The 12,863-nt window shown below is 51.1% G+C and overlaps 4 protein-coding genes across 4 annotated transcripts; 3 read left to right on the top strand and 1 right to left on the bottom strand.

Moving 5' to 3' along the window:
* The first annotated feature begins 324 nt into the window (after positions 1 to 324).
* K444DRAFT_550193 (uncharacterized protein) lies at positions 325 to 3,385 on the top strand. The gene is made up of 3 exons (XM_024876497.1): positions 325 to 635; positions 716 to 1,338; positions 1,468 to 3,385. The coding sequence occupies exons 1-3, from the start codon at positions 440 to 442 to the stop codon at positions 3,082 to 3,084; spliced, it is 2,436 nt and encodes an 811-aa protein (XP_024743960.1). The 5' UTR covers positions 325 to 439; the 3' UTR covers positions 3,085 to 3,385.
* Positions 3,386 to 4,023: 638 nt separating this feature from the next.
* Positions 4,024 to 5,578, bottom strand: K444DRAFT_639137 (uncharacterized protein; the record flags this gene model as incomplete). Its single annotated transcript, XM_024884338.1, has 2 exons — positions 4,024 to 4,461; positions 4,547 to 5,578. The coding sequence occupies 2 exons, from the start codon at positions 5,576 to 5,578 to the stop codon at positions 4,024 to 4,026; spliced, it is 1,470 nt and encodes a 489-aa protein (XP_024743961.1).
* Positions 5,579 to 6,573: 995 nt separating this feature from the next.
* Positions 6,574 to 7,425, top strand: K444DRAFT_5007 (uncharacterized protein). The gene has a single exon (XM_024873343.1). It carries the CDS (start codon positions 6,767 to 6,769, stop codon positions 7,295 to 7,297), a length of 531 nt encoding a protein of 176 aa, XP_024743962.1. The 5' UTR covers positions 6,574 to 6,766; the 3' UTR covers positions 7,298 to 7,425.
* Positions 7,426 to 8,664: 1,239 nt separating this feature from the next.
* Positions 8,665 to 9,581, top strand: K444DRAFT_497585 (uncharacterized protein; the record flags this gene model as incomplete). The annotated part of the gene is made up of 2 exons (XM_024873304.1): positions 8,665 to 9,231; positions 9,282 to 9,581. Coding segments are annotated over 2 exons (867 nt in total), but the record flags the coding sequence as incomplete, so codon positions are not given.
* Between the last annotated feature and the right edge of the window lie 3,282 nt (positions 9,582 to 12,863).

Raw genomic sequence — 12,863 nt, forward strand, 5'->3', positions numbered from 1 at the left:
TATTCGATAGGAGCGAGTTTGCGAGTTTGCGAATATGCGTGGATGTTGATGCAAGTATGTCTCCGAGATGATGAAATTGAAAAGTTGAAAATGCTGATAAGGGAAGGAAAGGAAAGGGGGTAAGCGAGACTCAAAATTTGGGGGCGGATGGCGCCTGCCCTATCCTATCTTAGCGTGAAGCTAGTCCACAAACAGACTACGGTCAGGGCCTCCTCTTTCAGCGTCTTCCTTCTCCCCAGAACACCAGAAACAAACAGTCACGCACCAAAGCCTGGTGGTTGGAACACAAGCTCTCAACTCTGGCCGCTCCGTAGTATCCTTAAGCTTTGCTGAAGTTCTACCTGGTTTCCCACGCTTGAATCCCTTAATCTACAAAACAATCGGACATTCTGTTTGGCAGGGCCTCAGTGCCAACCAGGTTACTGATCTGTTCAGCGCCATGTTGCCAGGATTTCTCGTAAGTACTTATCGAAAGTACAAGGAGGACACGTCCATCTTCACAAAATGGCTTTGCGATAATGGCGCAAAGTGCGGATATCACCTCACAAAATCGACCCAGAATGAGACGCCTACAAAGACGGCTCCTCGTCTGAAAGGAAAGGCACGCAAGCAGGCCAAGGAAGCTGCCAACAATGGTACACTTTCCACGATGATTAGCGAACCGAATTCCACCCATCACCAGCATAGTGATGGGTGAAACGCTGACAGCATTCAGGGCCATCTTCATCCACGATCGACCAATCGCAACCTCAACTGGTCAGCCCCAAAGAACTTCTTGCCCTTGCGAATTCCATCGTGAACTCGAAAAACCCCCTGATTACAGTTCCATCTGAGGTCCTTCGGGCTGCACTTCGCGCAATAGCCGCACGCAAACGCTGTACCGCTTACTTTGCCTCCAAAACCGATGGGGACCACTCCACAGTCGAAGAAAATGAGCAGCATTCTTATTTTACTTCTTTAATCGAAGAGGCTGTGATGGCCCTCCAACCCCGCTTTGTTGTCTCTGCTGGGGGCGAACCTAAAGAAGAAGCAATTAGGGCTCCTTCTTTGAGTATTTTGGAGATTCTCGAGAACCGATTCGCAGCACTTGAAGTGGAAGAATTGGCGGAATCAGACGGCGAAACCCCAGATGCCCCACCATCTTCTCCATCGACAAGAGAAGTCATCTATGAAATTGAGTCGAACAAAGAGAAGGCAGATTTGGAGGAAGAGAGGCTTTTCGCGATATTCTGTCTGTTTGATGATCTCGATCGTCTTCGCTCCTATGTCTCAAGTATTTGGGCCGAGTACAAGAAGCAGAAGATTGACCTTATTACTGCCTCGGTGACTACGAATATAGTAAGTCTCAAGTCCTCGAAGTTTTAACGCTCTTTGGACATTCTACTAGTAATTCCCACCAGCAGCTGGAGTCTTCTACTCCGAAAAACACCTGATTGAAGTATACTGACTCCGGTTTCTTGCAAACAGACTTTTCAACTCGCTATTCGTACCCAAGACGAAATCTTGGCGGCCTACCCGCAATATCGTGATTATCAAGATGTCCTGTTGACGATCATGAATCAATTCACCAAAGCCCAAGGGACTGACCCAAGGGAGGACGAAGTCGAGATCGACGACGACGTCGCTCAGTGGATGTTCGCACCAGTACATAGCATTTTGGACAGCTTTTGCGATATTCTTGGCCCCAGAAAAGTCCCTTTGGTGAAACGAGGCCATTTTGGTACCTACAATCCTCTGCAAGATCGCAACTCGCTGGATTCCCTGCAGAAGAACCGTGAGGACCTCATCCTTCTTATGGAGCTCTTGCCAGACTTTTGTTTCGTCGCAAAATACAAACTTCATCTCGTCGCCACGGATGAACTCACCCGAGGGCTGTGCAAGATGGCCTTGACCAAGGAAATCCCCGTCTGGCTTACATTCGCGACCACCGTCTTTTTGGATATCCACCACATTCTGCGAATGGAAGTATACGGAAATCCAGTTGTCATGAGAGCCGTTGCTACCCGTGCTAAGGAAACAATGGGTCATTATTTCGAGCTCTCTCGAGGGCTCGTCAAGCCAGACACGTGGCCGGAACATAACGAAAAGGTCTTTCAAATTTTTGTCAAGGAGATCGATCAGTGCGTGCTCAGCGACGCCATTCTGCCTCACAAGAGGGACCAACTGAGAGCTACAAATCAACCTCCACCTCCAGATAGCGAGCAGTTCTACCTCTATAAGCGCCATCCCATCTTATGTGGAGTCACAGCCTTCGCGATCATGCTAGAGATGGAAGAATTCGGAGTGACTCTGGCCAACGCGATGGGGACAGCAATCTACCCAGCTCAATTCTACAACTCTCTCAGACAAAAGTCCAACCCTATCGGTCCATGGCCATTGATGGACCAAGTGATAGCGATCCACGGAGAGGATAGGATTTTCGTAGGCGAAAAGCCAACAACACTTGTCGACTGCTTCAAGCAAATCTGTCTCACTCTCGGAGTGTCTGTCGAGAACTTTGCCCGCAGTCAACGGAAACGCAACCTAGTCGTATCTAAAAAGGGTCCCCGAGGCCTCAAAGACACGTCTGCCATGAACGAGATATTCAAAGAGGAACTTCGACGCGGCGGAACCATGTCTTTGACCGTGCACAACATCGAGAAACTCCTCAACGAGCAATCCCAGAGCGTAGATTCGAAGCGCTTTCATCGTTCATGGGCAAAGACCAAACGGCTCATGCCCGTCGAAGTCCTCGAAGCCCTCCGTTTTGCCATTCCCACAGAATTGAAGAAGCTGGAGGTCAACTACTTCCGGCTGCACGACCAGAGCATCGGCTTGCTGCGCCGCTTGAAGCGAGAATTAGATGCGGATCTGAGGAAGTTCCCTGGCGCGCTGCGGATTGAGGATGAGAGTCAGCTGCCGTTCGTGGGAATATACGTGGTGCAGGCTGCGATGGGAACCCAACAGGCGGCGGAGGATATGAGGATCCCGGATGCGGGGAGCAGGCTGCTTGAGAAGGCTGGGGGCATCATGGATGAGTTCATGGGAGAGCTGGAGAGGCAGCCCGCTGAGAAGCCGATTCCGCTAACCTCTTGGAGCTCTTAGGACGTGTCGTGGACTGAGTTCATGCGGATGCAATCGTGGGATGTGCTCCGACGTGCGATGTTCCGACTCCAAGAACGGAATCCCCTCCGTCTGGAATCGGTACCTGCTTGCCCTCCCCCGCATTGATTGCAATGTCGATCGCACTCAACCTCGTATTAACCACCTCTTTCCTTCCTCCGTTATCGATGTCGGGATCGCTAAACTGCGATGGCTGGTTATCGTCTTCTTCTAAGTCATCGGTCGGTAGGGATATGAACCAGTCGCATACTGATGGTGTACATGATTATCTGGAAGACGCCGCTTCTGCTCAATCTTTTGGATTGTTTCTCAAGCGGGCTTGCGCTAGAAAGGCAAAGCTACCAAATGTACAGTACCAAGTCCAGTGACACAATTCTATCTCATAAATTTGAAGAAGAAAAAAGTACTTCAAAAATCTAGGAAGGTCTAGAAGACCCACGTTTTCTGTTCTCAAAATTTCGATTATCTTATTGTCTAGCGTCAACTGAGAACAGTGAGAATTTGCATCTCTTTTTGTGTCTACCGTGAGAGGCGGTCTGGTTGAAATGCCGTACTTGGGAATAAGACATCTGCGAAAGGTAATATGAGCTATACAATATTATGGGAACAGATGAGTGACTTCGCTCCTCACGCTGGAAGGCATGGAGGAGCTAATGGGGCCCGTAATGGGTAACAAAAGAGCATAAATTGGCTCGCATCCGCCATGCACAAAGCATCGGAAGAGCGCTTGGCGTTGTTTGCTACTTTATACATATACAAATACATATTTAAATATTCCTACAGAGTTTACAATCACTCATCCAATGCATATACACATCCATCTATCCATCTGTCAACAAATCTCATTTCACATTTCCCCTCCATATTCTAAACACCACGCCCTTTCATCAGCACTCATGCCCCCACATCCTCTCCCAGATTTTAATCATCGTCCTCTTTCTCCTTCTCCTCAAGCACAACCTCGGTAACCTTCTCTCCCCTCCTCTCCCCGTCCTTCAACAGGATCTTGTACTTCCCACCAAGCACCAAATCCTTAGCAACAACCTCCCTCGTCCTCCCTAAACTCTCAATATCCCCAATCCTTTGCAATGTCTTCTCTAGATGCTCATCGAACCCTGGTTCATTACAGATGGAGCGGAAAGCGCGCTGCATCGGGACGCTGTCGGCGCGCACGAATGCTGTGGAGGTTATTGTGAAGAGGTTTATGTGGTCATAAGATTTTATGAAGTCCGCTCGGGTCATGATCTGGCGTGCGATGTGTAGTGGGATTTGGGGGATGTTGTGCGAGCCGTCGTCGTGAGAGGCGGATTGGGTGGATTCAGCGGCTACGAGGGCGGCGGCTAGGACCATTGCTGCGGACTGGCATGTTGAAGTCAGTAAGAGAAGGGGATAATTGAGCAAGGGCGGAGAAGGGAAGAGAGGGAGAGGGGTGGGCGAGGCGAACGGCATATTTCTGCTGATCCATGACATCGTCGTCCATCTCCATTCCTAGAATCCAACACTGGTTTAAGAACCAGCGCCGTTCCACGTCGATGATATTATCGCACGTCTTCAGCATATCAGGTGACTTCGCTACTCTGTTTAAAAACGTTAAACGGCCGCCGACACGATCATATACTTCGGAGAGAATGTCCAGGTTGGGAGCCTCGCGGAAATATTTTTGTCGGTATTTTGAGAGGGCGGCGATGGCTTGCGACCGAGGCAGGTCGGTGATGGATGTCACTTCCATGCGTGTAGCTAGCTTTTTGAGACGCTCGTAGACCCAGTAATCATCTGAGTTGAAGACCATGGTCACGAGGTTTGCGGCAGCCCATTGCTCTGCCCGTTGTTGCAAAAGTTCAATCAGATCTTGGCCGTCGTCGTCGTCGCGGAGGAGGTGAACACAGTTGATTATTAGGATTAGGGGTCGACCCACCGTTCGACGTCGTTTTAGGGCGACTTTTTCGAGCTTGTTGAATGCGCGCTCGATGTCCAGCAATGCAGTGGTGTCTCTGGGACCTCGCTCAGAGAAGTACGAGCCGATGTAATCTTCGTGAAACTCGAAATCTAGCGCTTTCCCAAGCCGGATGCGGAAGATTTCGAGGTCGGCATGTGCTTCGAACATGCTTACTCCTTCACCATTAACCTTGTGCATGGCGTCGAGGAGCATGCTTGATTTCCCAGTTCCCTTTTCGCCAATAAGTAAATGGTAGTGTCCGCGATCGGTGCCGTTGACAATAGCGTCGATTTTGGATTGCTCGTCTCGTAGGATCCAGTGGTCTTCTTCAGAGTCCGGACCTTGGGTTGAGGCGATGGAGGTGGGAATTTGCTTGCCGATTGCTGCGAGCTCTAGCACGGGATCACCGGGTTTGAAGGCTCGCTCCATTTTGTAGAGGACGAGCCATTTGTAGAATTTGTGGTAGAGGAAGCCGCCCAGTCCAAAGCCGGTTCCAAGGACGACGATGCTGGCAAGTGCGGTTGCTGCCGCTTCGAGCATTTTGGAGGAGAGGGGAGAGTCATTTTGGGTATAATTTGGATGGAATCTCGATTTCTCGTTGGACCCATCAGAAGACTTGTTTTCATCTATATTTCATTAGTAATTGTTTCGAAATAAACCTGCTTGCAGATGGAAGACTCCAAATCAGATATATCACGTGATATCAAATGAGACATCGCGACGCCTGCCTGACAATGTGGCTGTCAAGGTTCCGCAACCTGGACGCCACCGGGGCTGAGACCGCCACAGGCCGAAGATACATTGTCAGGCTCTGGTGTTCGAGAAGGAGATATTGCTAACGTAAAACTGGGGCCTGCAGGTTCTGATACATGACACCCACTTTGCCTACTAGCGGTTTTGGCGGTGAGCAGCAGGAAGGTATTGACATAGTGGGTGTCGAGTAAGGCATAACAGAGAGGTATGATCGACTCACGCGAATCCCCGACTTCTCCGGGTCCTCCAGATCCTCGTCCAGGTTGGCTCGTGGATAGCCTTCTCTGGTGTTCGAGTCCATATGATCTCCACGTGGAGCGCGTCGCACGAACTCGACGCGCGGGGAGAAATCGTGAGGTGTGCCGAGGGCGTAGGGCCGGCCTCATCGTCTGTGATATGGGGGGGATTGAGATTAGACTCGAGGGAGTCGAGACGAAGTGGTGTGTTGAGGCAATTGTCAAAACTCATTTCTTGCTTTGGTGTCGACAAACGGAAATCCACTGCTCAGCTCCTTGGCAGTCTAGATCCGTCATTCCATGAGGCCGAGGCAGTCACTCCGTAGCAACGTCCTCTTCCGCTCACATAAACCGCAACCGTCATATTGATAGGAAGCCACAGGATAAATATTCTCTTCTAGACGTTCAGATGAACCTTTAAAATCATGCTGTCGCGCTTGTTGTCAGCGATTGCTGTGGTTTGAGGCGTTGGCGTCCAATAGTGATCTGCGTTCAGGGGCGGAACCAGTCACCGCAGTGAAGCGTGGAGATCACCAACGCCCTCAGAATTCCAACCTCACATCAACCTTCGTCAGCCTCCCATTTTCGTACCTGATCTCCATGATACAGCATGTTCCTGGAATAGATCTGACGGCGCGCTGCAGACGTCAATACTTCGGGTCTTTCTCCCTATCGCCATGCAAACGATTCGTGACAGTCGGGTATGCACAGCGACAATTGATTGTCCTGATTATCCGAGATGCATATGTGGAATGGCCTCCTGCTATCTTGCCCATGTCCATACTGCGCTCCCTTCACCAGCTTCGTGGAAGCTTTAATTAGATGTGGTGCTATCTGCAGTATCTGCAGCGTCTGGCCCAGCCAAATGCGGACTGTGGGGAAATACCCAGCATCGAGCCCGTCGCAGAATAAATTGTGCCAGGGGCAGATCCTATCCGCAAAGATGCCCATACTACCAGCGATCCAGCGTCGAGACAGCAGCCGGCTACGAAATCGAGATCTATATCGCTTCGCCCGGCGTGGGCGAGCGGGTGAGGTAGAGGACGAAGACCAGGAGAGCCCGGCGTGCTGCAGCCGGCAGCCTCCACCCGATCATCTCTCCCGTTGGGCTTCCGAGAGTACCAGTACCAGTACCAAACGCCTCCCTACACCTCCCTACGCCTCCACGAGATGTGGAAACCGGGTTGCTTGGGCCCTTCCTGATTGCCCCGCCAATAAATGGTGCACCGCATGGCAGCAAGACAACCTCGCGCTTGGACGGCAAGGCTGAGGCCGCTCAGACACAGACTCGGGTGAGAAACATGTTTCTGCTCGGTTTGATGCCCACCCTCTACGAAATAGCATAGATAGACTTCGAGTCTAGAAAGCTATTCTCAGGCGTTCTTTTGGGACGACTTCCGGGAACTTGTTCCCTGCATGTACAGGACTGTTGCTTGCTGCTGTCAGATTCTGTCATTGTGAGCAGTACCCCTCAGGATCTCTGAATCGGGATGAATGCGCCCACCTCCGCCAAACTTCGGGAAGGATGCACGGTTGCCTCCCAGGAAGGGTCCGTTCAACGTCAGATGCCATCGATGGATTGGGCCGGTACCAGAAAGACCCCTTCTGGGCTCATCCGCCTATTACCCTGTTAACGCATTACGTTAATGCAACCTCTTCAAAAAGATGGCAACTGACCTATCAGATGTCTTTGACAAGGGCAAGCTATGGCAAACCACCCGATCTCTCCTTCTGCAGGCTTCTTCCTCTTTAGTCTGTCAGAGTGGAGTGGAGTGCCGTGGAACGATGATATTACTGAGATGGAACCCACCAGTGTAGGGACACTAGACGGGGGATTTTTGCCGCCATCAACATTTCACTTCTTGTGCATTTTTTGACTTCCTTGTTGGCGTTACTTCTTCTCCGCATGTCGACTTTATCTGAACTTTGCAGTTGAAAGGATCCCCAGACGGTCAGACCTGCTCCCCAAGCGTTTGTTTCCGTCTGTGCAAAACACGTTCAACGACGGTTAAGGTGCATACCAAGTGGCAGATTTGTGATATATATCTTTCTGAGGAGGCCCCTTTACTTTGCAGATCCGAAGGTAGTTGGAGTGGGCTGGGTACGCTTTGGCCAGCTTTGGGCTCCCTTGTCGACCAGACTTGTCCTGCAAAGCGATTGCAGAGGTCCAGATCTTTGTGTAACTCTACACTTAGATCCATACCCATTTTGAAGGAGCGGGAAAGAAGAGATCTCCTGGGACAGCTTCCATCTTGAGGAGTTGTGATCGTCGGAGATACTGGTCTTTTCAGATGTGCAAAACTTGGTGCCGCAATCTACGATAAGGGGAAAAGTGAATTAGACTATGTTAACTTACCATAAACAGCTGTGGCCACAATGTCGATAAGCTCGAGCTCGCCTTCAATGGCCGGCTCTGATACTACAAACTCCTCGTCACCTACCACCTCTACCACGTCTTCAACACCATCAACTTACAAAGATTCAGAGGCGTCCCCACCGTGGATCATCTATCATCTCATCGGAAGAACAATACCATGCGAGCTTCCACTCCGCATCATGTTCTCCTTTAACACCGGTACATCCGATGAAAGCCGGTCACGGCGTCACCTTCCAGGAACAGATCGCTGACATTCATGTGCAGGTCAAAAGCTCCCAACGCTCAAGAGCGTCAACGGTTACTGGAAACATGAGACCCAAGGAAAGCTCATCACGGAGTTCTTTTCGTCTCTCGATAAGATCTCGCCCTCAATCAATGACACCACGATAGCAAAGCTGCGAAACCCGTCCGAAGGTCCACCCGAACCGAAGGCCAGCCCGGATCATGCTCCTGGTGACCGTTTTATGGACCTTGGAAATGAAGCACTGCTCGATATAGACTTTGCTAGCTTTGGCATACCGGACAAAAGCCAGAAACGCCTACCTATTCTTGTCATCTTAAATACAGTCAGACGAGTCTTCCCACAAAAGTACGAAAACGTAGATTTCGGACACTCCTTGACTGCTCTTGATTATCTACGCGATTTGGAGTTCACCAGACGCGACAAGTTACGCCATGCTGCGGAGCGCCTCGATATCTCGTTGCGAAACTGGAAATCGGTGCTGGCAGACAATCCCGATGCTTTGCGGTGGATTGAGCTGGTGCAGAAATACGAATTGATCATTGAAGAAGGATATGCAAATATCTTCATTGATATCCGGATATGGGTAAGTCAAGAACAATCCTTGGGATTGCACAGCAAGCTGACTTTGCAAAGACAATGGTTGCTGAACTTAAATCCACGCCCTTCTACAAACCTAATGTACTCGCAATGCTAAACACACTCTTCCCTCCTGCCGTAAAGGAGTTGCCAAATGACCGAATCCAACCAAAGGTCCTGCACCAATACCGCAGCTCCTTCTACCAATACATTACTGCGGTTGAGGCGAACGGCCCTTCGGTTATGAAAGCTTTTGAACAGAAGCTGCAGGGGAGTGACAACAGACATAGATGGGGAAATACCTGGGACAATCTGACGCACTATATGGAGCTGGCTGAGCAAATGATCAAGCAAGCAGAAGTAGCTATCAACCTGGGCATTGACATGTTCGTTGGTGGCGACTACACATTTTCGTCTCCCCTTGGCCTGATAGATCGGCCGCCATCAAACTTGAGTACCGCCTCCCTCGGCGACACTACAGAAGCCAGTTTCGATTCATCGTTCCAAGGCCCTTCAACACGATCGCGAACCATGATGCGAGGATTGAGCTTTAGTAATCTGTCATTCCGAACACACAGCCGCTCAAGAACGAATACGAATAACACTGCGTCGACTTTCGAGCGCCCAAGTCTACCACAAAATACGTCTTTCGAATCAGCCTCAAGCTCATCGACTTTGGTCAACACTCAAGGCATAACCCCGACGAGTTCCTTCGACGCAACCAACCCATCAACTTCCTTCTCAAGCACCGCCTCATCAGCGAGACAATCTATCTACGCTGCCAACGATGTCTCTGCTTCCTTTCAAAAGCCCATGCCACCACTGCCAAGACTCGACACGGACTCAATCCGCAGTCGACAACGCGCAGTCTCGAAACCTGTTATGCCGTTCGTGGTACCTGACTCACCTGCAGCGCAAAGTGAGGCTTTCTCCAGCACGATCGTACTTAAAGATAAGAGGAAGACGTTGAGGAGGAGGCAAAGCCAAGGCGGTATTGATCTGATTGATCGACCCTCGACCTCTGCCCAAGAGAAGAAATCGCCAAAGGGAGATGGCAAGGATTCCGAGGGGCCATGGACTGCGAATGAGGAGAAGCCAAAATTAGCAGGGTTGTTGAAGGGGAAGAAAAGCCTCCCTCAGTTACGGCGGCCTACTACTTCTCATGGAGAGAAGACTCCGAAGGCGGAAGAGACAAAAATGTTGAAGGGGAAAAAGAGCAGACCGGAGTTGAGTCGTCCGACAACCTCGCATGGCGAGAAGGCTTCTCAAGGGCCACGAACCCCGAGGGTGGAATTTGCGCTTTCTCCTGCGCGAGCGAATCGATCTTCGACTCTCCCTGGAGAGTCAACCTCTCGAGTGCAGAGCCCAAAAGTGGAATTCGGTCCTGCTCGTGCGAACCGATCGTCGACCTTCCCTGGAGAACCAACCTCTCAACGCATAGCAAGCCCAAGAGTGGAATTTTTGCCTGTAAACCAGACATTAAGGCAGGCGAAAGGCAGGCCCGAGCTACGACGACCTACAGCCTCGCATGGAGAGAAAGCATCTCGGCTCATGGACATGGGCAGCACAATAGTACGGGACTTCGCGCCTGCAGATCAACGGTGGCGATCATCGACCATCAAGCTAAGCCCACAGGTGATCGACTTTGCGACTGCGACTGCACCTCGCGATCGCTCATCCACTTTCAGTGGAAGGGGAAAAGGAAAGACTGTTCCCGCTCCGCTTGCTGAGTTGACGCCATCGAGGACTATCAGTTTTTATGATGCGCACATGGATAGTCCGTCCATGCCACCACCGCTTTCTCTCGGCCTGAAGAAGCTGGAACCTTCACCGCTTGGACCGAATCCGCCAAAGAAGCCACCTCCAGCTCCATCCTCTCTGGGATACATTTCCCCGAGAAAGCCGGCCCCGTCTTCAATTCCGCTGCCAGTTTCGAGGGGAAATGGACCGAAGAATCCGCTTCCTTCTGATGGCGGTGCGTTCCTTAGCAAGCCGTACGTAGAACCACCTGTCATCAAAAGATCACTGAGGAAGAGACCGAGTTTCAGCTCGTTGTTTCTGAGGAAGAGCGAGGATGCCAAGCAAGAAGTAGCCGTCCCCGAGTTTGATGCGCTGGGGATATCGAGTACGCAGAAACCACTCAGACCTATACTCAAGACCTCGAAATCGATGGAAGCTGTTCCGAAAGCCAAAATTGAAGATGAGCGGCCTGCGCCGGTTTTGAAGGCCCAGCGCAGCTTTGGCGAATCTTTGAGAGCAAAGTTTAACATGAAATCTTCTGCAGCCTCGGCGATAGTTGACTCAGATGACGAAACCTCTCCAGTTATCAAGAAAGACTCGGAAGACGAGATGTCCGAAGGCGAGCTCATCCAGCGCGGGAAACTCGAAGTCGAAATCGAAGGCTGGAAGCCGAGCTACATGATCAAAGACCAAAGTATCCCGCGAACTCCGCGAGACCTTGATTCCCCACGCTTTGGCGAATTTCCCAGGTATGACCCCGGCACAGTGGGCTTGATGAGACGAGAGGTAATACCGCCAAAGAAGAAGAAGTGGAAGAAGGAGGGGGAGGAAGAGGAGAGGGATGGATGGGATAAAATGAAAGAGAAGGGCGGGAGGTTCGGGCAAGGGAAGTATGTGGGGCAGGAGTTTGAAAGGCCCGAAGAGAGTCTGGCAGCGGTTATGAGGGAGCAGGTTGGGATTGAGGAGCCGAAGAGGAGAGCGAAGGAAAGGTTTATGGGGAGGGTGATGGGGCAGGGGAGGAGTAAGCCGAACGATGGCGGGAAGGAGGCTGAGATGAATGCGCTGATACGCACTACCACGGAAGAGCGCTTGGGGCCGCTGGTTGAGGAGATCAAGGCGATTATTGCCGCAGATGAAAAGCCCACTATTGTGGTGCTTGAGGGCGATGGCGAGGAAGACTGTCCTTCTCCCTCTGACCTCGGAGATGAAACCCCCTTTCTCGAAGAGAAGGAATTCGGTCCACAAAGCACGTTAAGAGCGTCGAAATCGATGGGCGACCTGCACTGCTCCAACAAAGACCACAAGAAGCTAGCCAAACTTGTCAAGAAGAAATCCACCGATGAAGTAAAGACAAGTGGTGGCATCACAACAGCAGCTATTTCCAGTCCGAGACTGGTTGCGCTTCCGGAATGGGAAGAACAGCTTGAGACGGAGCTGAGCAAAGATTATACTCGCAAATATCTGATGGAGAGTGCGAGGGCGAAGAAGGGGGACTGGTATCTTGATCCGCCGACGGGGAAAAGTGTTGATCGGAAGGTGCCGAGGAAAATGTTAAAGGCGATGAAGAGGGTCGAGAAGATGGAGGCTGTTAAGGAGGAAGGCCCCGCCCCGAGCTTGAGGGGAGATTTGAGTCTGCGAGCTGTTTCTACCGTGCAAGGAACGGTGAGAGGCATCGAAAGCGTCTACGGGAGTGTGTATGATAGTGATGTGAGCTTGTTGCCTCGAGGATCGACCGAGGACGAGGATGTGGATTCAAGTCTCATCGAAGAAGAGAAATCTCAACCCCGACTAGCCCAAAAAAGAGTCCGGATCCTGCCCCAAGCGAGGAGCGAATATGGAAGAGAGTTCGAGCAGCCGAGAGCGACGCCCAAGCCCCCGAAGATGCCGGAGGGACGGAAG

The sequence above is a fragment of the Hyaloscypha bicolor genome, assembly GCF_002865645.1.
Source record: "Hyaloscypha bicolor E unplaced genomic scaffold K444scaffold_10, whole genome shotgun sequence".
Taxonomy (NCBI): Eukaryota; Fungi; Ascomycota; class Leotiomycetes; order Helotiales; family Hyaloscyphaceae; genus Hyaloscypha; species Hyaloscypha bicolor.

Excerpts from the sequence above, each read along its gene's own strand:
- K444DRAFT_550193 (XM_024876497.1), top strand. The coding sequence starts at position 440 with ATGTTGCCAGGATTTCTCGTAAGTACTTATCGAAAGTACAAGGAGGAC. Across the intron at positions 636-715 it reads CAAGGAAGCTGCCAACAATG|GGCCATCTTCATCCACGATC; the intron begins GTACACTTTCCA and ends GACAGCATTCAG. Across the intron at positions 1,339-1,467 it reads CCTCGGTGACTACGAATATA|ACTTTTCAACTCGCTATTCG; the intron begins GTAAGTCTCAAG and ends TCTTGCAAACAG.
- K444DRAFT_5007 (XM_024873343.1), top strand. The coding sequence starts at position 6,767 with ATGCATATGTGGAATGGCCTCCTGCTATCTTGCCCATGTCCATACTGC.